The sequence below is a fragment of the Macaca mulatta genome, chromosome 11 (assembly GCF_049350105.2).
Source record: "Macaca mulatta isolate MMU2019108-1 chromosome 11, T2T-MMU8v2.0, whole genome shotgun sequence".
Classification (NCBI taxonomy): domain Eukaryota; kingdom Metazoa; phylum Chordata; class Mammalia; order Primates; family Cercopithecidae; genus Macaca; species Macaca mulatta.
In genome coordinates this window covers 20,971,918-20,998,546 of record NC_133416.1, presented here as the reverse complement: position 1 = coordinate 20,998,546, position 26,629 = coordinate 20,971,918, and the positions used below count along the sequence as shown (strand labels likewise).

The 26,629-nt window shown below is 36.3% G+C and overlaps 1 protein-coding gene across 9 annotated transcripts in view; it reads right to left on the bottom strand.

Annotated features, from left to right (window-relative positions):
- The window catches only part of PIK3C2G (phosphatidylinositol-4-phosphate 3-kinase catalytic subunit type 2 gamma), a 423,460-nt gene that overhangs the window by 113,973 nt on the left and 282,858 nt on the right, over positions 1–26,629 (bottom strand). For all 9 annotated transcript variants that reach the window (XM_028829285.2, XM_028829284.2, XM_028829283.2 and 6 more), the window contains one exon: positions 6,648–6,804. In XM_028829285.2, coding sequence (XP_028685118.2) covers positions 6,648–6,804 — 157 coding nt within the window. The remainder of the gene's footprint in view (positions 1–6,647; positions 6,805–26,629) is intronic.

The following is a 26,629-nucleotide window of genomic DNA, read 5'->3' as shown; positions in this document are numbered from 1 at the left end:
CCACTGCCCAACTAACAAGAAATTCGTATCTTCTTTGATTCTCTCTTTTTCCTGGTTCCTACAATCAATTACTTCATTCTATTAAAAACACTCCTCAGCAGTCTCTTGTATTCATTCCCCTTTTTCATTGTAATTATCATTGTCCTAATTCAGCCCCTCATCTTCATTTGCCTAGATATCTTGAATTACTTTTATCTTGTTCTCCAATCTTTATCTCTTTAATTCCATAAACTCTGTTATCTGCCTAAGATCCCAGGTAGATAATGGTACTTCTTCATTATAAGCATACAAACTTCTAGTTTGTCAAGTGTCTAAAATCCTTATTCTGGTCACAAATGTCTTTAATCACACTGTAACTTATCACTCCAGCCTCATCTTCTACAGAGATTTCCATCTGTAGCACAGACTGGGCAAACTTGGTTACCTTCATTTACTACACGTCATGCCCATGCTCATTAAACCTCCACACATACATTTTTCTCTCAGCTGGAATTGCCTTTTCTCTCTTTCCTTGTCTACTGAAATTCTTTTTCAAGGCTCAGCTTCCTCTTTGAAGCATCACTGATCCTCGTGATGAGATTTAATGACTGCTTTCTTTGTACAATCATATTTTGGTTCTACTTCTTTCACAGTACTTATTGCTTCCTAGCTTTTACTGTGTTTTGCTCATATGTATGTTTGTCACATTAGATCTTAAGTTCTTCGAGAACAGGAACTGGATTTGTATTTAATGTTGAATTGTGTACATTGCCCAGGATGGTGCTTTGAAAATAGCTAGATTTTAATAAATGTCTGGTGTAATGAATGCATGAATAAATGAATAAAAAATACATGATTCAGGCTACAGTAACCAAAACAGCATGGTACTGGTACAAAAATAGGCACATAGACCAACGGAACAAAACAGAGGCCAGAAATAAGGTTGCACAATTATGACCATCTGATCTTTGACTAAGCTGACAAAAACAAGCAGTGTGGAAAGGACTCCCGATTCAATAAATGCTGTTGGGATAACTGGCTAGCCATATGCACAAGATTGAAGCTGGACCCCTTCCTTACACCATATACAAAAATCAACTCAAGATGGATTAAAGACTTAAATGTAAAACCCAAAGCTATAAAAATCTGGAAGACAACCTAGGCAATACCATCCTGGACATAGGAATGGGCAAAGATTTCATGATGAAGACACCAAAAACAATCGCAATGAGAGCAAAAATTGCCAGGTGGGATCTAATTAAACGTAAGAGCTTCTGCACAGCAAAAGAAACTATCAACAGAGTAAACAGACAACCTATAGAATGAGAGAAAATATTTGCAAACTATGCATCTGACAAAGGTCTAATACCCAGCATCTATAAGAAACTTAAAACATATTTACAAGAGAAAAACAAAAAATCCCATTAAAAAGTGGGCAAAGGACATGAACAGACACTTCTCAAAAGAAGGCATACATGTGGTCAACAAGCATATGAAAAAAAACTCAATACCACTGATCACTAGAGAAATGCAAATCAAAACTACAATAAGACAGCATCTCACACCAGTCAGAATGGCTATTAGTAAAAAGTCAGAAAATAACAGATGCTGGCGAGGCTGTGGAGAAAAGGGAACACTTATACACTGTTGGCTGGAGTATAAATTAGTTCAACCATTGTGAAAAGCAGTATGGTGATTCCTCAAAGAGCTAAAAGCAGAACTACCATTAGACACAGCAGTCTCATTGCTGGGTATATCATTCTACCGTAAAGACACATGCACACAAATGTTCACTGAAGCACTATTTACAATAGCAAAGACATGGAATCAACCTAAATGTCCATCGGTGACAGACTGGATAAAGAAAATGGGGCACATATACACCATAGAATACTATGAAGCCTGACAAAAAATGAGATCATGTCTTTTGCTGGAACATGGATGGAGCTGGAGGCTATTATCCTTAGCAAACTAATGCAGGAACAGAAAACCATATACTGCATATTCTCACTTATAAGAGGGAGCTAAATGGTGAGAACTCATGAACACAAAGATGGAAACAACAGGCACTGGGTTCTACTTGAGGGTCAAGGGTAGGAGGAGGGTGAGGAGCAGGAAAGATCACTACTGGGTACTGGGCTTAATACCTGGGTGATGAAATAATCTGCACATCAAATCCCTGTGACAGAAGTTTACCTGTATAATAAACCTTCACAGGTACCCCGAATCTAAAATAAAAGTTTAAAATAAGAGAGAAAAAAATGCTTGATGCTATTAGGCAATGAAAACATACAATTAGCAAATTTAATGCTGACTACTAAACTTAACAAAGTCAACCATAGGAAGACACATTCCCGATAGTCACTAGAATCTAGATTAGGTTTTATCTTACTAGTTCTGTACTAAGAGGTATAGAGACTTCTGTGTGCTCATTGAGGCAGATTTCTTCTTTATCACACTGTAACTATCCATTTTCTAAGGACAGGCTGCTTCTGTAAGGTCTGAATTGCATTCCAGTTTCTCTGGATACCCTGAGTTCACACCTGCTTGGTTAGAACTCTATCAAACATTTCTCTGGGAAGTGGACCCTATACTTACTCGTTCCCTTGCCAACACCCACACACATAACCCACACATGTCACACACTAGGCGCCAAGTACAGACTGCTTCATACCAGATGAACCTATAATAGTTCTCTCCCCACCATGTATCTGACTAAAGGTAACATGTGCCAAGTTTGCCTTATTAATGTGTTCTGTTCCTTGGAGAGGAGACTTTGAGTGTTGACTCTGCATATCACAGAGTAAGGATGGCCTCTTAGCCGGGTGCACTTAGCTGTGTCTCTTCTCTGATCCCCAGCCACATGGTTCAGGTGCCTCCCACTCCAGACTGCATGGGTAATAACTTTAATGGGGGCAATAGTAAAGAGAAAGCGAAGCTAGAACAGGAAGTGAACAGATACAGGTAATGAACAGATATCTCCCCTTTTAAAGGTCGGGAACATTTTTGAAGTCTTTACTTTTGTTCTCTTCCTACTAAGTCCAAATCTGTTTTAACAGTTATGCTTAGAAAAGCAGACACTCTTCCCCATCACATAGAGAAGTTAGAAAGATTTCTGATGGAAAATATCTGATATAATAATGGGTGTGATAAACATTTTAAACTGGGCAAATGGTCTCTGTGTTCTTTGGAAGCCTTCCATAATAGCTGATATTGATTTTTTAATGAGAGAAAAGCTGATGAAACACAGGCTTTTATTTTCGTGAACTCAGCCGGCAACACTCTTGGGTCTCCTACAGATGTTACTTTTAAGCAAGATGGGAATTTCATGGATTACTTTTTCCCCTGCTTTTCTCAGGAGTAAATAAAAAGCAATATGGATATCTGGAGACATGCTGCTCCTTGCCAAGGATGAGCCATTAACTCTGTAGTGGACCCACGAAATGCTTGTGGCCCATAATCCTGGGGACTGATCATTCGCACAAGATAGAATTTATAACCCATGTCAAGTATTTCTCAAGTTGTAACTGGGTCATGGTAAGTAGACTGAATTCTTTTTAAAGAATTTAACACAAAAGAGTCAGGTTGAGACAGAATTAACAAATAGATTACATACATAAGTAGAAAATAGTCTTTCACAAATTTAAACTTGGTTTTATTTTATAAGAAACTATACCAAAGAAAGTGTGGTCCTGAAACCTTCACTAAATGCTTTGATGATCTATAGAGTCTCATAAGATACACAATTGAGAAGAAGAGAGTTGAGAGGTAAATGAACAGAAACTGAGGTAATAACACGGTGCTGTTTTACATGTATTTATTCATTAGTTTAATTGGTTCACATTGCTTCTGATCTCTATTTCAATTTCTGTGAGAACCTAAATCTAAGATTATATGTTTACTCTGGATTAGTGCCTTCCACTGCCAAATTTTCTTCCTTAGCCTAAAGGAGCTGAATAATTAGAGCATAGACGTTTTTTTTTGGATATACTATATTCCAGAAATTTTCAACAACTGATTAATGATAAATTATTTCAATACTTATGAATAAAATACCATATGGCTACTTCTTTTAAATAAAATATCACTATATATTCTCTTTGGCGATTGTTTAATATATCATGACTCAATGCTGAATGCTTTGTTAAGGTACATAGAAAAGTTTATTAAACAAGAGAAAAAAAGCCCACTGATAGCTTTCTGAATCTATTTTTTTTCCAAAGAGCTGTTCTTTCACATTATTTTAACATGCTCAGTTTTCATCATTATAATTTTAGTGTCACCTGAGAAACAGCGTAACTTATATTTGTGCTTTTCTGTTTTGGGTTTATTTTTGAAATATCTGGAGCAGGTTAAAGCAGTTGTTAAAATTTGGTACTACTCCTCATATGTAGTTATTTATATCATTATAGGCATTTAGAAATGCTGGACACCTCGGTTATTATTATTATTATTTTTTTGAGATGGAGTCTTGCTCTGTTGCCCAGGCTGGAGTGCAGTGGCATGATCTGGACTCACTGCCAGCTCCGCCTCCTGGGTTCACGCCATTCTCCTGCCTCAGCCTCCTGAGTAGCTGGGACTTCAGGTGCCGCCACCACACCCGGCTAATTTTTTGTATTTTTAGTAGAGATGGGGTTTCACCCTGTTAGCCAGGATGGTCTGGATCTCCTGACCTCGTGATCCACCCACCTTGGCCTCCCAAAGTGCTGGGACTACAGGCGTGAGCCCATAATCCCATGCCTGGCCACACCTCGGTTTTTTATGTAAATTAGTTTTATCTTCCTCATTAAATTGAAAATTTTAAGACTCTGGGTTTCATCATATGTTAATGTATCCTTGCAGTTTCTAGCCTATGGTAAACAAGAGCTCATGAATTCATGAGCTTGATTCTACCTGGATATTTATTATTTAAATGGGGTCAGAATCACAGACTTAATCCTTGTAGGGTTTTTTTTGTTTGTTTGTGGTACAGTCACATTATAAACCATAGTCATTTCATACTTGCAAAATGGCCTAATAGAATTGGGAGCTAGAATGCAGATTTACCAATAAGAATCCTTGGCTATTACTGAAAAACCAACTTGTAGATTTTGGAGATGCGTAGAACTTTATATATCCACTTTACACAAGAAGAAACCAGTATATTTGCATATGAAGGACATGTTTATAATATTTTTAGAAATACTTATCTTTCAAGGCAAGGTGGAGAGAAGTAAGGTGAATATGTTGTTTGAAAGTTAAAACAAGAATCTAAATCAAATCTTCCTTGCAACAAAGTTAACATTTGTTCTGTACTAACCAATGAACTTTTCTGTGGTGATGGAAGTTTCCTATCTGTGCTGACCAATGTGCTACCACTAGCCAAACATGGCTACTGAGTACTTGAAATGTGATCAGTGAAACTGAAGAATGGAGTTTTAAATTTTGTTTAATAAAAATTAATTTAAATATAAACAAACATGTGACTAGAGGATATTACATTGGACAGTGTTCTTATAAATTAACAAGGATCTAGTATAAGAACATAAATGAATTGAATGGCAAGTACTGTGCTAAGTGCTTTTTGTTAATGATCTGTTAGGGTTATTATGAATTTTAAATCAATTAATACACACAAAGCAATTTAAAACAATTAATACACATACAGCACTTAGCACAGTGCCTAGGCCATGCAAAGAATTCACTGTTAGGTCATTTATTCATTAACTCTACAAGGTAGATGTTGTTATCTTCATTTAATAGATAAGGAAACAGTCTTTTGGGGGTTAAGTAACATATCGTGAAGAATGTAGCCAGTAAAATGCCAAACTAGGATTGAAACCCCGAAAGGTCTGCCTGCCACGTTTGTACCCTTAACAACATGTGGTAGAATTATTGTCATCTGGAAGTTTTAAATCAGTTATTTTTCATAGACTCCAAATCCCATGCTGATAGACCAAATGTATGTTTCCCATGTATAGTTTGCTGCAATCCCTCGTGTGTATGTACATGCCTAGAGGAATCACTAAATCCCTCTCCTAGAAGATATTTCTATCAGATTTTTCTTCCTTCATGGTACATATCTGGTCTCCATCTCTTTAAATTGGACAGTGGAATAAAACCTTAAATTTTCCCCTGCTGGTCACAAGAGAGTGTGTGGGACCATGACTCAGTACACCTAATGCATACCACTAAAAGTTGAGTCGCTGGCAACTCACTTTCCAATTTTGACCCTCAGTTTCTTAATGTGGGAAATTGGCAAGTGATCAAAGGTGGAGTTTGGAATGGAGAACCAGGGACAATTCTTGCCTGCTCTACATTATGTTGTCATGATATATAAGTGAGATAATATATATAAGGCATTTTTGAAAGATCCTAATGCCCAATATGACTGAAGGCATTATTTTTAAAATGACTGTCCTTGAACATTAGTCAAAATATAGTGGGATAACCCCTACATGCATCAATATTGATATGAATAGGAATGTTTGAGACAATAACTATGAAAGAATATATTAAATTGTTCAGGAATATGTTTATAAGCTGTACAATAGTACTCTTAGTTTGCTCATTCCTTTTTCTTCTGAATAGCTCCTTGGGGAACTCCAAGCCATTAGTAAAAATAGACTACTGAAGCAGAGGCATAAATGAAGCTTATTATTTTTGGTTTTTTTCCCCAAGGGACTTACCATTTCTAGCAGGTTCAAGAGCAGTTGGCTGTGCTTTCTGATAATATTATAAGCACGACAGCAAAGTTCCACAAAATCTTGGAAATGCTGTGGGTTTTTCCCACCCTCTGTAATAAAGTATTCCATCTCTGAAGTAAAAATGAAAGGAGCTCGGTCCCTATAAACCAAAAACAGTAGCAATCATTCAAAGGGAGAGAAATGGTTTGTCAGGTTAAATCAGCAGTTATAACAACTTATTTTCATTTGAATTTTCTTGTTTGTTTTTCTCTACTGTAATAGATACATTTCCTTCATTGTGAGACAGCTTGAGAAACTGCATAATTGTAGGCTTTGAATAACTGGACTGCAATAGAGAGAAAGGATAAGATATTTTACAATGTCAACTATATTGTCTGAAATGTTTAATTCTAGATTACATGTGGAGGGGAATATTATTCATTAAAAGTATAAAGGCCAATTCAGAGTGAAGGTGATATTTATGGAATCTTTATAAAAAGTACATTTTCTGCTAAATTTTGATATGATCAAACAGATGTGTTTGATCTTATAGTATTAAAAAAATTGCCTTAAATGATGACCCTTTAGGAAAAAAGTTTCTGGTAAAAGCTAAGAAAAAAGCAGATGTTACCAATTCACTGGCATCTGCTTAGTGAAGGGGAAAAAATGTAGCTTTATTTCACACTAGACCCAGTAAAACTGCTGATCAGAAAGGAAGAATATGAGTAGACCATGTTATTATGTAAGTAATACTGACCACTGTAGTCCAAGGATGGAAAAATAAGAAAACAAAAGACCAGAGAGAAGATGGTCCCATGTCCTCTACCTTTGTTAGTTTTTTTTTTATCATGTCATTTAAGATATGGATAGGCCTGAAAAGTATTAGCAATTCTAACAGAGAATAGCAGAGAGAGGACTGGAAACATCCCTGTTTGAGGAATTATCACTCATTGAATAAGAACACAGAGTTTTGATACCTTAGGCCAATTTGGTGAAGGGTTAGACCAAGTAGCAATTTAAAAATTCATGGATTATTGAGGGAAACTCTTATTTTTTTAAATAATAAAACATAGTTGTTTTCTTTTTGTTGCTATGTTTAGCTATTTTAGTAAAAATACAATGGAGTGAAAAATTTCACTAATCTGACAGTTAATGAAACCTTTCAGTAGTATGGATATTTATATCAGAAAGCTATAACTTCAGCAATTTGTGGCAGGTTTGGGACAGTGGAGTCTAATTGCAGGCAAAATGTATAAAAGAAAACAAACACCCTAGTTTTTTGGCTATGATTATTTTATTTAGAAAATGTATTTTGTAATACATGCTACCACAATGCCTGGAGGAAAGGCTAGAATACCAGTACCTTCACTTCTGTTTATAGTCATTCATTTCTTCAACAAAATTTATTGAGCACATACATACACTGAGGACTATGTCTAAAGTATCATGTCTAAATTTTAAAATTTTGGTTCAAAATCCTTTTTTATTTGGCCTTTATTGACTTATCCATCCTATGTTCTATGAATTATTTAACAAGTTCTTGACTTTAGCCAAGCTGGAAGAAGAGATGTTGAAAACATGAGATAAGATATAGCATAGGTTCTAATTCTGGGCCTGCTATGTCTCGATTCTTCATCTCTAAACCACCTAACTCTTAGAATTGCTGTGACGATTAACTTAGGAAATGTACATGTACATAAATGCCTGACACATAAGGAGGATGGCACATTTGTGAATTGCTCACACTAGAGAGAGGCTCCTGCGGAGGCACAGACTGTGGGCCTGTTAACCAGGTTTCAAATCATGGCTCCACCACTTACTATAGTAGTTCTATGACTCTGGGTGACTTATTCTCTCCATGCTGCAATCTCCTTCTTTGTAAAATGGAGATGAGAGCACTTGACTCTTGATCTTGTTGAGAGAATCAAATGGGTCATACCACATGCAAGTGTTTAGAACATAGCCTAGCATGTAGTAAGCACTCACCAAATTTTAAATAGTATTGTCTGCCAACAGCCAAGTGTTCTTATAGCTGAACCTTGTTATCACTAAATTTCCTTGCCTCTTCAAAAATCTATCAGTAAAATCTCATCCTTATTCCAAGGTTTAATTTACTCTGTGTTACTCCATGTAACCTCTCTTGCTACATAAACCCATAAGTGGATCACAGAATTTGATAGCATTTTTTATATATCACTCACTCATTCATCACTATTGCTATCATTTTAGTAGAGTTTTAGTAATAGAATAGATTTTCATAATTAGAAAAAATTTTAATTTTATATGTAACAGTTTTCTAATAGTTTTTCCACTGTGTATGCTGTGTTTACTATATTGAGTAGAACTTTAGAAATACTTTTAGAAGAGTATTAATTTTTACAACTTCCTGAAACTTTTTCTCCTAATATGATGAATATACTTTTCTCTTTTCCATAAGGAGAATTATGGTGGATCAAATTAATTTCTCTTGGAAGGTTTCTGTAGTTATGCTCAAGTTCATGAGATAACACATTTCCTTTGTCCATGGTCACCATTATTAGAAATCAGATGCGGAAACACCATAACAGAAAGTTAAATACACAAGAGAAACATATACAAATTAAATAAAATATAAAGTGATATTAAAGAAACAAATTTCAGTTGTGTTTAAACATTATCATAGTCTAAATTTTCAGTGGATCCAACAAAATAAAATGCTATATCTTTTCTGAATGATTTTCATGACTCACTTCTGAGCATTTTTTTTTTTAAATCTCAGAATTACCCTAAACTTGTGTATAAATGAAAAGAAACCTCACATGTGCAAAAAAATCCCATCTATTCCTATAAGATGTAGAAACTTCAGTTGGGATGTAATTTATCAGTGCACTGAAATGTAAACCTATTCCTACATTATAGAATTAATGTGTTGGAGTTTATCTCTGAAATTTAAGCATTACTTATAAATCTGAGGTATAAATTGGTTGTGACAAAAGGGAATATTCTAAACTATTTGATCTCTCATGGTCTGTACCGTGATTACATTTTGAATTATATACTGAAAATCTCTTATTTATAGCTATATAAATAAATTATAGGTATTTCTTGTTATGACTATCCTATCTTTTGTTTTTTTTCTAGATTAATGGTTTTACCTTTGCTTACCAAAGTCCCACCTGTTCTTGCTTTTTTATCTTTTACTCATATTGTAACTACTGGTTTCTTTCTTCCTTTTTTTTTTTCTCTCTTTCTCACCTGATGTTCTAAAACTGATTTAGAGGTCAGGACCAAAAATCTTGTCTTACAGGTCTCCAATTAACCCAACCCTTGTCAGAATCAGAAGTCTCTCTCTCTCTCTTTTTTTTTAATCCATATGACCCGTATGATTTTCAAGAGCAGAGGAAGTAGTCCACCTTCCTTTTATATAGTCTTAACATCGGAAACAACATTTTGACGTTATTCTCTTATATGCAATGAATGCAACAATAAATAAACAGTTCATATAGTGAAGAGCTTGTGATACTTTGACATTTATTTGGGAAGGTCATAAGTACAAACATATTTGTAACGATTCTGTCATTTTTGTTGTCAAAGTTAATATTTTCATTAACTTATGACCATTTTTCCCGGAAGTTATTATTATTTTTTAAATGCAGAGACTGAATATTTTACAGATTTCCAATAGGTGTGAGAAGTGAGTTGGTGGTTTAAAAATGTATATATACTTAGAAATGTAAGAACATTTATATTACAGATAGTAATTATTAAGTAGACAAATAAATTCACTTAATATAAGAAATAGCAAGAGGCTGGGCATGGTGGCTCACACCTGTAATCCCAGCATTTTGGGAGGCTGAGGGGGGTAGATTACCTGAGGCCAGGAGCTTGAGGCCAGTCTGAGCAACATGGTGAAACCCTATCTCTAAAAAAAATACAAAAGTTATCCGGGCACAGTGGCACACACCTGTAATCCCAGCTACTCGAGAGGCTGAGGCACAAGAATTGCTTGAACCTGGGAGGCGGAGGTTGCAGTGAGCTGAGATTGTGCCACTGAACTCCAGTCTGGGAGACAAAGCAAGGCTCTGTCTCAAAAAAAAAAAAAAAAAAAGAAAGAAAGAAAGGAAAAAAGAAATATCAGGACAATTAATAGTTTGCTGTTTATTACTTTCACGTGTTTTCCTTTTAGCCATACTGTATATAAAATCTTCTTGTATAGTCATTAGAATACCAAGATCATCATTATTAAGCATTTGCAGATCACCACTGAAATTAAGAAACACAGAGTTTTAGGGTATGTTTCTGTATATTAGGTGAATTGAGTCTAATCAGGGAGATATATACTATAGTTATTTATCAACAAATACTGAGCCTCTATAATAGATTTGTGCAAGGCTTGTAAGAGAGGTGAAAGATTTTTTAAAAATCAATGTTCTAAAAGCAATATCAATTTATTAAATAAGAACAATAATGTTTTGAAAAGATTATTCCACTAATAATACAGAGAAGGGTTTGGAACAGGGAGGGTGTATATAAGCAGATCAGACAAGAGACTTTTGCAAAAAATTTTGACCAGATATGATAATAGCTTAGATTAGAGTTGTGGCATACAGATAACAGAGAAGGGGGAAGACTTAAAGCATATTTCAGAGAAAAAAAAATCAATTGGGTTTCATGATAATTAGAATGGGAGGGAGAAGAGGTGCCAAGAAGAACTTTAACTTTTTCCCTTGTGTAGCAGGAAGACTGCAGTGCAACATTCAGAGGTGGCTCAGCCTTGAGCTTAAGTTATATTTGAGGTGACTTTGAGACATACAAATGCAGATTAAAATGAGGATACTCATTTCTGGGCCATGGAGAAAAGATTTAGGTTGGAGGTAAAATTTTGTGAGTGAAACTTCTGATTCTGGGAAGATGAAGTAGGCTTATTTTTCCTTGTTCCTCCCACTGAGTATATTAAGAACTCTGGAAATTATATACAAAGCAAACGTAAGGTGACTCTGACAGGCATAAAGAAGACAGACTACCTAGGGATGTCAGGACTCAAGTAACAACATGGAGGTGAGTTTTCTGGGTTTTCTTTTTTACCTCATATATTCTAGGCATGAAATCTATGCTGCTAAAGTAGGCAATCTAAAAAACCCCAAAGAAAAGCCTGCTCTAAAGGGGCAGTCAAAAACAAACAAACAACAGCAACAACAACAAAACAGCAAATTTTAGACTGTAACCACTCTACTCCAGCCAAATATCAGGGGAGACACTGTGACACCACTTCTCCCCTACACCAGCCAAGGGCAAGGCAGGCAGCCTAGACTCCCACTCCTACCAGACTGTGATGTCCCCCACTAGGGTACTGTCAGAGAGAGCTCAGTAAGGAAATTGGTACTGGCGGAAGAATACACATAGGCTAATGGAACAGAATAAATAATATAGAAATAGACCCACACAAATACATGCCCAACTGATTTTTTACAAAGTTGTAAAAGTAATTCAATGAAGACAGGTTAGCCTTCTGAACCGATGATACTGGAACAATTAGACACCCATATGTAAAAATATAAACTTTGACCCAAAACTCAATACAAAAATTAACTTACAATGATTCACAGACTTAAATATAAGTTATACAACTTTTAGAAAAAAAAAATAGGAGAAACTCTTTGAGATTTAGGGCTATGCAAAGAATTTTAAAATTTCAACATGTCTGCTTTGTGAAAAATAATGAGATGAAAAGACAAACTACAGACCAGAAGGTAATATTTGCCAACCACATAGCCAGCAAAGTGCCAGTATCTGGAGTATATATTTTAAAAATTCTCAAAATTTAACCATACAAATCAAACAATATAATTAGAAAATGAGCAAAAGACATAAAGAGATGTTTCACAGAAGATGACTTGCAGATGATAAATAAACATATAAAAAGATGTTCAGCATTATTAACCCCTAGGAAAATGCAACTTAAACCCACAATGAGATGTCACTACCCACCTATCAAAATGGCTAGATAAAAAAATAATGAAACAATACCAAATGCTGGCAAAGATGTGGAGAAACTGGATTACTCACACATTACTGGTGAAAATGTAAAGTGGTACAGTCACTCTGGAAAATCACTTGGCAGTTCCTTAAAAACAACAACAACATACAACTGCCATACAACCCAGCAATTATACTTTTGGATGTTTATCTCAGAGAAATACCTGTTCACAGAGACTTAACAAATGAATTGCTTGCAGTAGCTTTATTCTTAATAGCCAGAAAATGGAAACAACTGAGATGTCCTTCAGTGGGTCAATGGTTAAACAATATATGCTACATACATATTAAGAAATATTATTTGTGAATAAAATAACATAACTTTGAAAACACAACAGCTTGAATTAATCTTCAGAGAATTATTCTGTGTGAAAAGAGCCAATCAATAAAAATCGCATACTGCATGGTTCTATTTATATAACATACTTGAAATGACAAAAATATAGGAATGGAGAACAGATTAGTGATTGTCAGGGGATAAGAATGGAGTGGGGAAGAAGGTGAGAGGGAAGCGAATGTGGCTACAAAAGGGCAACCCAAACAATCCTGGAGGATGAAATTGTTCTGTATTTTGAATGTATTGATATCAGTATCCTGGTTGCGAGAACTGTACTGTAATTCTGTAAGATGTTACCATTGGAGGAAACTGGTAAAGGATTTATGGAATCTCTTTGTATTATTTCTTACAACTGCATGTGGATCTTCAATTATCTCAAAATAAAAAGTATCTTCAAAATATTGTGAGTTATTTGGATATAGATATTGATAGAAGCCTTGACATAGTTAATATAGATGATACCAGTTTGGTGGAAATTGTAGAGTGAGATGAGAAAAGCACTAAAACGAATCTTGGGGAATCAATCTTTTGGTAACTGGGTAGAAGGAAACAATTTTGAATTAGATATCAAGAAAGGGAAAAAAACTAGAGGGTGATGATACATTACATAAGGCAAGTGAAGAAGATACTTTGAGGAAGGAATAGTTAACATTGTTGAAATTTGCAGGTAAATCAAATAAAATGATGAATAAGTATTTTTAGGTCTAGTATTCTGAAGGTGTATTACTCCATTCTCACACTGCTATAAAGACATACCTGAGACTGGGAAATGTATGGAGAAAAGAGGTTTAATTGACTCATAGTTCCATAGGCTGTACAGGAGGCATGGCTGGGGAGGCCTCAGGAAACTACAATCATGGCGGAAGGTGAGGGGAAGCAGGCACAATCTTCACGTGAGGGAGCATATGAGGGGGAAGTGCTACACATTTTTAAAAAACCAGATCTCATGGGAATTCACTGCCTATCACTAGAACAGCAAGGGTTAAATCTTCCCCCATGATCTAATCACCTCCCTCCAGGTCCCTCCTGTAACATTGGGGATTACAATTCAACATGAGATTTGGGTGGGGACATGGAGCCAAACCATATCAGGTCATTGTTGATCAAGTAATGAAGAATAAAACCAGATCAAGTGGTTGTGGATTGAATGGGAGGTAAGGAATGGAGATCAAGAGTTTATAGACAACTCCTCCAGGAAATTTGTGAAGGCGAGAAAAATGGCATGAAGCCTGGAGATTTTGAGGCAAGGTTATTTAAACATTGGAGAGACAAGCTTACTTAAAAATATTATTTGAGAGGGAGAGGATAAATATGCAAAAAAAAAAGAACTATTGATAGTATAATGTTTATCAGAAGGTGGGAGGGGAATGACTTCAAAGCACAGATGGAAGGACTTACTTTAGAAGGGAAAAACAGGTCTTCTATTATAAGAGAAAGGAAGAAGAGTGTGTGAGATTTTTTTATTGGTAGAAAAGTAGACTCTGTTCTGATGGTTTTATTTTTCTTAAGAAAGTAGGTATGGTCATCTGTTTAAAGCAGGGAGTTGGTAGGAGTGACCTGAGGTTTATGCTTGAGAGGTTAGGGTGACAATTGTAGACAGTGAAATAGTGGGATGGCCACAGAAATGTGCCATTGCTGGGCCATGAGCATGCCCCATTTTAAACTAGTGACACGTGTTTGCTCTGTCATGTGATCTGAGAGCCCTGGGCTGCTGTGTATAGCACAGAGACAGCAGATGGGTGGGTTATGGCGCTTGGTTATCTTCTGCTTCCACATTTCTGTTCATAATATGTTCTGCTATAGGCTGTCTTTCCCCCACCTTTCCCACAAATTTAAGTCCAATCCTTTCTTTAAAATCCTGTTCATATTGCACTTCCTCTTGAAATCTTTCCAATAGCACCAGCCCTCGCAGTGGAAATGGCCGTATTTTAAAACACAATATTAAAGAAATGGACAAGGATGCCAACTGTAATGAATGAACTCTGAAATAGCTGAGGAGCGGTATCCTTAACATTATCAGCCTTTTATTTATTGAATTATTCTTTAAACAAATACATATATACTCAAAAAATGAATGATGTTTGATTTTCAAGTGTTACATACATAAGCTATTTAAAAACAAAATAATTCATAGAGGCAATTTCCTCAAATGTAAATTATACTATCTAGATAATACAATGGGTTTCTTCCCAACAGTTCAGGTGGTCTTCAGACATACTAATCTCAATAGGATAGACTCTGATAGGCTCTGAAATTAGAGTAAAATATTCTAAATGTTTAACTTATATGAGCTTAACTGTACCTACTGGATTTAAAAAAAAAAAGTAAGAAAAATCTTAAAAGAAAGTAAGCAATTCTGCCTGCCTTTTCACTCAAAGAGAAAATGCCTAACAATGAGAAAGTGATCCTGATGCTTTCATACTTGGGCTTAGTTTTTGCATGCCTCTTGCAGTGCAACCACCTTTCATGACATTTAATTGTAGTTTTTTAAATTGTGAATTTAATATACATCAGGGTCATAAATGCAAGATGCTACCTAAAGAAACAGTCATCTATCCCGATGCTGGAGAAAGCATAGGCTGTGTTGGGATTATTGAGAAATGGGAATATGGCATCTTCCAAAGATTCTACCATGTACTTATTACCTACAACTTTGGACAAATTTTAACAGCTAAGACTTCTCTCTGTCTTAGCTCTTCATTTGTGAAATAGAGAAAATGACAGTATCTACCTCAAAGAGTTTCTGTAACAATTAATGAAGCTAGTGCATAGCAAGTACCTATGAGACTTTAAAGGGTATTTTTAACCATTTCCTTTATAATCTGATCTTCTTCACTTGATGACGCAGCACCACGCTACAGGGTACTTGCTTTGTGCCAGGCCGGTGACAAGCTGCATCAAATCCAGAGCAATCTGAGAAGAGCTACATGTTTGATATTCATGATAGAGGCAGGGGCTATGGAGATATGGAAAGTGGAATGAAAAGATAGAACTCTATCAATAATTCATGATAGTAGAATTAGTCTGCTGGACTCTATGAACATAGACATTTCTTCCTTTTATAGTTTAGTTTATCCAGTATTTTATTTGAGCAACTGATAAAGTCAGTAAATAAAAGTATACAAGCTTAAATCCCAAACTGAAAGCCTTGAGTGTTTGAATAATGTATTTGTACCCCAAACCGAAACGTGGGACTTAGTAATAAGGCACATTTTGTTTTTATTATTAACATTATTTGTATTGATTCTTTGAATTTCAACTATTTTTATTCCTAGGAAATATAATAATAACATTAATGTTTATTGTTTAAAGATTTCTAAAAGTTGTAGACTCCCATAATAGTGAATGGGAATAGATATAATGACTACAAAGCACATTGGGGAACGTTTAAGCTTATACTGTTCCTGATATCACAAATGACCTCCATTTCAGAGAGCACATTTTTCTGTTCAGCAGAAAGAACACAAGTCTCTTGTCTAATATCCATGAGTTAATTGAGGAGGCAAATTTGGAATCTCCATTGGATAGGATAGAACGTTAGATAATTAAGCAACACAGAAAACCTCATATGTGCAATATAATGAGAACATGAGAGTGCATGTACTATTATGGAAAGAACATTTAACACCCTGTGAGATCTCCAAGCTCTCTACAATTATTAACTAAGGACAGCCTTAGTTAATCTTTTAAGTGTAAAACAATTTTTTTTCCTGGTTCAGTCTCTTGTAAATGCAATATATGTCCTAAATTAGACCCCCGGAAGTCCCCGATCATCAATAGATTAATAACTTTAGATACTAACTCTGGTTCCTCTCAGGCTCAAATACATCATCTCTTATTTGATAAGGGTGGTTAAAACAACTATTTCTTCAAAATTATCAAGTCTCCTTTCCTAAGTATAACATATTGTGTCTGAATTCATAGCAGATCAGGATTTCATGAGGACAAGAAGAGGCTGATTAGATCCTTCAACTGCCCACTTTTTTTCTTTGAGGTTGAGTTTAGAGGAAAGAGCTCTTTGAGGAAAGAGCACAGCTATGTTTCACATGAAATTCCAGTGTACACTTGAAACAGAAGTAGTCTAGTCTGGACATGAGGAAAACATTAACAATGCTATAAATCTTGGGTGAAAATTGAATTTTAAATACACGTCAGGTTCTAAAATCAGGTTGAAGGTGAAAATCAAGAACAACCTAAGTTACCTGTAAAAACATTTAAATAACCCATAAAGTTACCATGTGCATGATCAAAACACAGGCATGAGGCATTGAATGTACATATTATCTCTTACTAAATTGAACCCCATAGTTGTTTCCCCCAGCAACAGAAGCAGGGCACTATTTCTTTAGTTGGATACTAGATAAAGTTCTTATACTAAGCTTATGTTTAGGAGACATTTGTATTATTCTACAAATTTAGTCTAAAACTAAATTTAGAGTCAACGCTATGAGATCCTTATATTGGCAAGCACATTGTACCTTAGACCAGCTGAGGAATCAGTATTGCTGCCTTCCATTTTATGCTTGCTTTGTTCACAATGGGGTATTGGCTTACTAAGTGCGAGAAGCAGAATCCTTATACCATGTAAGTGGATCCTTCCTTTGTTCTTTTATTTCATCTTTCTCACAAACATTTTCCCCTTCTCAGTCATCCTTTACTCTTTTCATCTGGAAACCTACAAAGTCTCTCTTTGGAGAAAATTTATTTTTCTTATCAGAGAAACTGTTTTTACTTAAAACCAGGGGTTGATATAAGGGAGCTATTCAAAAGAAATCCGGCAATAAAACAGTAGAATGATGAGGTAAAGTTAAAGAGGGAGAAGTAATAGTGAGAAGATGAGATTGATAAAACAAACTGTTTCCTGGAATGGTCCGTGTAAGTGAGAGTGCTTTGTAACATCCAAAGCACTATTTAAATGCGAGGTGTAGTTTGCCTAGGATTGGCTTTGCGACTGGCGGAAGACTTCATCCTCAGACTCTCACACGAAGAGTAACCATCAGGTTAAAAACAAAACAAAACCAAAACAAACCAAAACAAACAAACAAACAAAAAACCCTTGGTAAATTTCCAGTTAAGGTTACAGAATATAGCACGTTCTTAATAAATTTATATTTAGAAAAGTTGTACCCTCTCAGGTTCCTGGGTCAAGGAAAGTAAATGTGAAGACATTTTTGGAATGATCCTTCAATCAACTGAAATTGAACCTCTGCTCTATGCTTGGTGCTTAGGACACAAAGATATCCTTAAAACACTCACAGTTGGAGAGATATTGGAAAGTATTTTTCCTTTCTAGAAAACTCAGATGATACAAAGGCCTGCTGTGAGTAAAAAGAAACCACCGTATTTCTGAGAAAGCAATCGTGAATAACAGACCAACGAGAATCATCTAATTTCAAAGAAAACTAAGATAGTAGTTTTCTTTGAAAAGAAGAATTCATGCAGGAGATTATTATTACCTATCATTTGGATCACTATGTATATTGTACTGAATGAGAATAATTGGAGTAAGACACAATTATTCCTTTAATCTGTTAAGATAGCTTTTTGTTAAAAGATAGTTTTAAACTGAGAAGATATAGAATATAAATACTGTAATACTCAAATTAGAAATTAAATTATTTTTTAAAAAAATCAGTGGTAGTTAATTAACTATTGAAAATAATATCAAAACGATTATAGACACAGGGATTTTTTGTGAATAGTATTGGGATGAAAATGCTGAGATTAATTAGAGTAGGTAATTTGTTGTCTATTGGGATAAAACTTATAAAGGGTTTCAACAATGTTGTGATAAGACTGATACATGATAGTTTGATCATCTGGGTGTAAATATTTCAATAGGAAAAGAACAGAGGTTGATTTTTATTTTGCTGAGTTCTGGAATCATTTTCTATCTCTTTAAAGTGGATTTATGTCCTATTATGCAGTGATGAATATTTAATAGCTGGCGTATGTTGTTTCCTTAGGGAAAAAGCTCTGATTTGTGGCATTTGCCAATTTTATGTGGAGTAAATACTCCCATTATGGCTGATTTTAGGCTATCAATGTGATGTCATTAAATATAGAATTGAGAAGAAGTACACACAATAGGTTCTTGCAAGACAGTGTGGGCCAGGTTCAGCATACATCTGCTTGTATCTGAAATTGTATTAGAAGTGAAGGATAACTTGATGAAATACCTCCCAATCTAAACCTGACAAAAAGTGTGATCCAGTCTGTCAGTCAACAAGCCTCAAACTCAGAGAACTTAAAGGACTAGTAGTTCAATTTATGAACTTCAATATACAGATTTTTTTTTTTTTTGAGATGGGGTTTTGCTCTTGTTGCCCAGGTTGGAGTACAGTGGTGCAATCTTGGATCACTGCAACCTCTGCCTCCCAGATTCAAGTGATTCTCCTGCCTCAGCCTCCCAAGTAGCTGGGATTACAAGGGCCCTTCACCACGCTCAGCTAATTTTTTGTATTTTTAGTAGAGTTGGGTTTTTATCATGTTGACCAGGCTGGTCTCAAACTTCTGACCTCAGGTGATCTGCCTGCCTTGGCCTCCCAAAGTGCTGGGATTACAGGCATGAGCCACCAGGTCCAGCCCAATATACAGATTTTTAAAAAATAGCAAAAATATACTTAGATAATTTTAAATAAAAGAAAAAATAATTACCCAGAGATGTAACTAATTTCTCATCACTTCATTTGGAACACTTACATTAATTGCAACAAACTTTTATAAAGCCCTCACTTGGTGCTGGACACTCTTCTAAGAATTTTACTGATATCAATTCATTTAATCTTCAAAAAAAATCTGTTTTATAAACAAGAAAACTGAGGCACAGGACGGACGGGTGGCTCATGCCTGTAATCCTAGCACTTTGGAGACCAAGTCGGGTGGATCACCTGAGGTCAGGAGTCAGCCTGGCCAACATGGCAAAATCCTATCTCTACTAAAAATACAAAAAAAAAAAAAAAAAAAAAAAATTAACCAGGCGTGGTGGTGGGTGCCTGTAATCCCAGCTACTTGGGACGCTGAGGCAGGAGAATCACTTGAACCTGGGAGGCGGAGGTTGCAGTGAATCAAGATTACGACGTTGCACTTCAGCCTGAGTGACAAGGTTGGAACTCCAGCTCAAAAGAAAAAAAAAAAAAAAACGAAAAGAAAACTGAGGCACAAAGAAGCCACTAGTTTAAGGTCACACCATTAGCATATACTAATACAGGATTAAAATAACACATTGGAAGAGTGACATCAACAAAGTGACAAAGATTTCTGTGGCCTCACTACCCCCATACCCAGAAATTCAATTAGCAACTATCCACAGGCGAGAATACCACCCTGAATATCCTAAAACTTGAGAGTGAAGTTGAGACACCCTTTGAACTGCAGAATCAGGAAGGGCTATGATTATACAGTAAAAGAAATGGTTCTCTTTGATTGTGTCACCCCACCTTCAAGCTAGCATAGCATCATCCACAGATAAGTTCCCTGGACCCACAGTTTCTACAGAGACAAATGCGAGTTGGAGGCAGGCATTCAGTCTTCCCACTTTTCTGGGACCCTTTGCAGGAGGCTCACTCCTGTCTTGTCTCAAAGGAAAAGCTGGGAGTACCAATAGGGTTAAACCACCTGGGCTCATTTAGAATAAAAGAATGGGAGTGGGGCTCACAGCTACCAGCACACAGATTGTGGGGGTTGCTCTTTATCTGGCCATTGGCAGTGCCATATCAGAGAGACTAGCAACAACATTATAATGGAGAAAATACAGTTCATGGATATTTCATGGTCCAATCCTTAGCCAGCTTCCCCACACAGCCCAGATGCTCTCGTAAGTCTTCACAGGGTTGACAGGCAACTGTAGATCAGTGATTGCCCATGGAGAGAGCATCCAAACTTGCTCAATCCTACCAGTGGAGAGGTAATCCCTTAAGTTTCAGTACTCAAATTTAGTTTTCCTCATATGGGGTAGGAACTGCAGATCAGTGATTATTCACAGAGCATCTGGCCCTGCCAAACTCTGGTCATGAAGAGGTGATCCACCTAATTTCGATGCTTGCATTAAGTCTTTCTCAGACTTGGAGGCAAGTGCAGATCAGCAGTTACCCATGGAGGGAACATTTGGACCTACCCAACCCTAGAAATGACAACCCTAGAAATGAACAGGTAATCCAACTGAGCCCAGTGCTCTTGTTGTCTTCCCCATGCTAGGAGGTACCTACAGATCAGTAATTACCTATAAATGAAGTATTTGGCCCTGCACGACTTCAGCTGCAGAGCAGTGATCCTACCAACATTGCTACCAGCTGGCCCAACCAGAATCTCAGGTTATACTAAATAGTAAAGCTCTATCACCATCAAAACACAAAAACAAAGACAGGAAGAGGTGATGATGTCCTCACATATGCAGGCACCAATATAAGGACACAAGGATTATCAAAAATCACGGAAATATGACACTGCCAAAGGAAACTAATAAAATGCCAGTAATAGACCACGAAGAAATGGAGTACTATGAAATGTCTGATAAAATATTCAGAATACTCCTCTTAAAGCAGTTCAAGGTACTAAAAGAAAATTCAGGTAGAAAAATGAAATATGGAAAACAAAAGAATACATCTTATAAAGAAATAGAAGCAATATCAAAAACCCAAATAAAAATTCTAGAGATAAAGAATACAGTAACTGAACTGAAAAAGTAATTGGAAAGCTTCAACAGTAGACATGATCAAGCAGAAGAAAAAAACAGTGAGCACAAAGACAGGACATTTGAAATTATACAGTCAGAGAAACAAAAAGAAAAACAGAATGAAAAAGAATTAAGAAAGTTTATGAGAATTAAGAGACACTATCAAGTGAACTAACCTTCAAATAGTAGGATTTCCTAAAGGAGAGGAGAGAGAAAAGGGCCTAGAAAGCATATTAATAAAATAATGATGAAAAATTTCTCAAATCTGAGGAAAGATAACAGTATTCAGATACAGAAAATTCAGGGGTCATCAATTAAATTCAATTCAAAGAGGAAATCCCCAAGACATCACACTCCAATTATCAAAAATCAAAGGTAAGGAAAGAATACTAAAATCAACAACATATGAAGAAGATATCACATTCAATGGACCACAAATATGACTTTAAACAGATTTTGCAGCAGAGACCCTTCAGGCCAGGAGAGAATAGGATGATATATTCAAATTGCTGGGGGTGGGGGGGGGGGCGGGAAACAACAAAACCTGCCAACAAGAATACTTTACCTGGCAAAGTTGTCCTTCAGAAATGAGGGGAGAAATTAAAACAAAAGCTAATGGAGTTCATCACCACTAGCCCTGCTTTACAGGAATTGCTAACGGGAGTTATTTAAGCTAAAATAAAAGTCTGCTAATTAATAACAAAAAACAAATGAAAGTGAGAAAAAAAAGGCTCAATGGTATAAGTGATGCATATCCATACTCAGAATTCTCTAACACTCTAAGGGTAGTGTGTAAAGCAGTTTTAGAGAGTCAGAAGAAAAAGCTATTAAAAACAACTGCTAACGTAAATTGTTAAGAGATACAAATTAGGGGCAGGGCCAAGATGGCCAACTAGAAGCAGGAGCTAACTAGAAGCAGCAGCTATCAGAGGCTTCCATTGTAAAGGACCATAACCGTGTGCGAATCCTGCACTGGCAATTAAGGTATCCAGGTTCTGTCATCAGAACTGACTAGGCACTGGTGTGACCCACAGAGAGGAAGGAAGAGAGCCATATGGGGCAGGGGAGCCCCCACCTTTGCTGTTCTCCAGCCTTCTCGAGTGACATCTCCACACGTGGGAGTTACCAGATGAATACAGCCTGAAGTGAACCCCCAGCAAACTGCAGCAGCCCTTCAGAAGAGGGACCTGACCATTAAAAGAAAAGCAAACAAACAGAAAGCAACAACAACGGCATCAACAAAAAAGGTCCCCACAAAAACCCCATTCAAGGGTCAGCAGACTCAAAGATCGAAACTAGACAAACTCACAAAGAGTTTGTGAGAGAGTGCCTCGCCTCCTACAAATGATTGCAACACCTCTCCAGCAAGGGCACAGAACTGGACAGAGGATGAGATGGAAACATTGACAGAAGTAAGCTTCAGAAGGTGGGTAATAACAAGCTATGCTGAACTAGAGGAGCATATTCTAACTCAATGCAAAGAAGCTAAAAACCTTGATAAAAGGTTACAGGAGGTGCTAACTAGAATAACCAGTTTAGAGAGGAACATAAATGACCTGATGGAGCTGAAAAATACAGCACAAGAACTTCCTGAAGCATACACAAGTATCAATAGCCCAATTGACCAAGTGGAAGAAAGGATATCACAGTTTGAAGACCATCTTGCTGAAAGGCAGGCAGATAAGGTTAGAGAAACGACAATGAAAAGAAATGAACAAAACCTCCAAGAAATATGGGACTACGTGAGAAGACTGAAGCTATGATTGATTGGAGTAACTCAAAGAGACTCAGAGAATGGAACTAAGTTGGAAAACACACTTCAGAATATTATCCAGGAGAAATTTCCCAACCTAGCAAGGCAGGCCAACATTCAAATTCGGGAAATTTAGAGAACACCACTAAGAAAATCTCTGAGAAGATCAATCCCAAGACATATAATCATCAGATTCTCCAAGGTTGAAATGAAGGAAAAAATGTTAAGGGCAACCAGAAAGAAAGTCCAGGTCACCTACAAAGGTAAGCCCATCAGACTAACAGCAGACTTCTCAGCAGAAACCCTACAAGACAGAAGAGAAGGGTGGCCAATATTTAACATTCTTAAAGAAAATAACGTTCAACCCAGAATTTCATATGCAGCCAAACTAAACTTCATAAGTGAAGGATAAATAATATCCTTTCCAGACAAGTAAATGCTTAGGGATTTCATCACCACCAGGCCTGCCTTGCAGGAGCTCCTAAAGGAAGCATTAAATATGGAAAGGAAAAACCAGTACCAGCCACTGCAAAAACACACCAAAATATAAAGACTAATGACACTATGAAGAAACTGCAGCAACTAATGTGCAAAATAACCAGATAGTATCATGATGACAGGATTTAATTCACACATAACAATATTAACCTTAAATGTAAATGGGCTAAATGCCCCAATTAAAAGACACACACTGACAAACTGGATAAAGAATCAAGACCAATCAGTGTGCTGAATTCAGGAGACTCATCTCACATACTAATACACATATAGGCTCAAAATAAAGGGGTGGAGGTAAATTTACTAAGTAAATGGAAAGCAAAAGAAAGCAGGGGTTGCAATCCTAGTCTCTGACAAAACAGACTTTAAAGCAACAAAGATAAAAAAAAGACAAAGAAGGTCATTACATAATGGTAAAGGGATCAATTCAACAAGAAGAGCTAACTATCCTAAATATATATGCACCCAGTACAGGAGCACCCAGATTCATAAAACAAGTTCTTAGAGACCTACAAAGAGACTGAGACTCCACACAATAATAGTGGGATACTTTAACACCCCACTGTCAATACTAAACAGATCAAGGAGACAGAAAATTAACAAGGATATTAAGGATTTGAACTCAGCTCTGGATCAAGTGGACCTAACAGATATCTACAGAACTCTCCAACCCAAGTCAACAGGATATACATTCTTCTCAAGGCCACATGGCACTTAATTCTAAAATTGACCGTGTAATTGGAAGGAAAACACTCCTCAGCAAATACAAAAGAATTGAAATCATAACACAGTCTCTCAGACCACAGTGCAATCAAATTACAAGTCAGGATTAAGAAACTCACTCAGAACCACACAATAACATAGAAATTGAGCAACCTGCTCCTGAATGACTCCTGGGTAAATAGTGAAATTAAGGCAGAAATCAAGAAGTTCTTTGAAACCAATGAGAACAGAGAGACAACGTATCAGAATATCCGGGACACAGCTAAAGCAGTGTTAAGAGGGAAATTTAAAGCACTAAATGTCCACATCAGAAACTGGAAATATCTCACATCAACACTCTCACATCACAATTAAAAGTGCTAGAGGAAAAAAAAAAAGAATTAAAAAAAAAAAGTGCTAGAGAAGCAAGAGCAAACTAATCAAAAAGCTAGCAGAGACAAGAATTAACTAAGATCAGAGCAGAATTGAAGGTGATAGAGACACAAAAAACCTCCAAAAAAAAAAAAATGAATCCAGGAGCTTGTTTTTTGAAAAAATTAACAAAATAGATAGATGGCTATTTAGAATAATAAAGAAGAAAAGAGAGAAGAATCAAATAGACACAATAAAAAGTGATAAAGGGGGTATCAACACTGACCCCACAGAAATACAAACTACCATCAGAGAATACTATGAACACCTCTATGCAAATACACTAGAAAATTTAGAAGAAATAGATAAATTCCTGGACACATACACCCTCCCAATACTAAACCAAGAAGAAGTCAAGTCCCTCAATATACCAAGAACAAGCTCAGAAATTGAGGCAGTAATTAATAGCCTACCAACCAAAAAAAGCCCAGGACCAGACAGATTCATAGCCAAATTCTACCAGAGGTACAAAGAGAAGATGGTACCATTCCTTCTGAAACTATTCCAAACAATTGAGAAGGTGGGACTCCTCCCTAACTCATTGTCTGAGGTCAGCATCATCCTGATACCAAAACCTGGCAGAGACACAACAAAAAAAGAAAACTTCAGGCCAGTATCCCTGATGAACATCATTGTGAAACTCCTCAATAAAATATTGGCAAACCAAATCCAGCTGCACATCAAAAAGCTTATCCACCACAGTCAAGACGGCTTCATCCCTGGGGTGCAAGGCTGGTTCAACATACACAAATCAATAAACGTAATCCATCACATAAACAGAATCAATGACAAAAACCACATGGTTATCTCAATAGATGGAGAAAAGGTCTTTGATAAAATTCAACATCCGTTCATGTTAAAAACTCCCAATAAACTTGGTATTGATGGAACATATCTCAAAATAATAAGCTATTTATGACAGACCCACACCCAATATCATACTGAATGGGTGAAAGCTGGAAGCGTTCCTTTGGAAACCAGCACAAGATAAGGATGCCCTCTTTCACCACTCCTATTCAATATAGTATTGGAAGTTCTGGCCAGGGCAATCAGGCAAGAGAAAGAAATAAAATGTATTCAAATAGGAAGAGAGGAAGTCAAATTGTCTCTGTTTGCAGGCGACATGATTCTATATTTAAAAAACCCTATTGTCTTAGCCCCAAAGCTCCTTAAGCTGATAAGCAACTTCAGCAAAGTCTCAGGATACAAAATCAATATGCAAAAATCACATGCATTCCTATACATCAACAATAGACAAACAGAGACTCAAATCATGAATTAACTCCCATTCACAATTACTACAAAGAGAATGAAATACCTAGGAATACAGTTAACAAGGGATGTGAAGGACCTCTTCAAGGAAAACTACAAACCAGTGCTCAAGGAAATAAAAGAAGACACAAACAAATGGAAAAACATCCCATCCTCATGGATAGGAAGAATCAATATCATATTTAATTTCTGCTGTGGCTTCAGTTTTGGTGCTCATTGTAAGTGTTCCCCAGACTGAGAAACAATGGCAAGGCAGCAAATTAGGTCTTGTGCAATATTTTATTTCCGGTACTCATGATAAG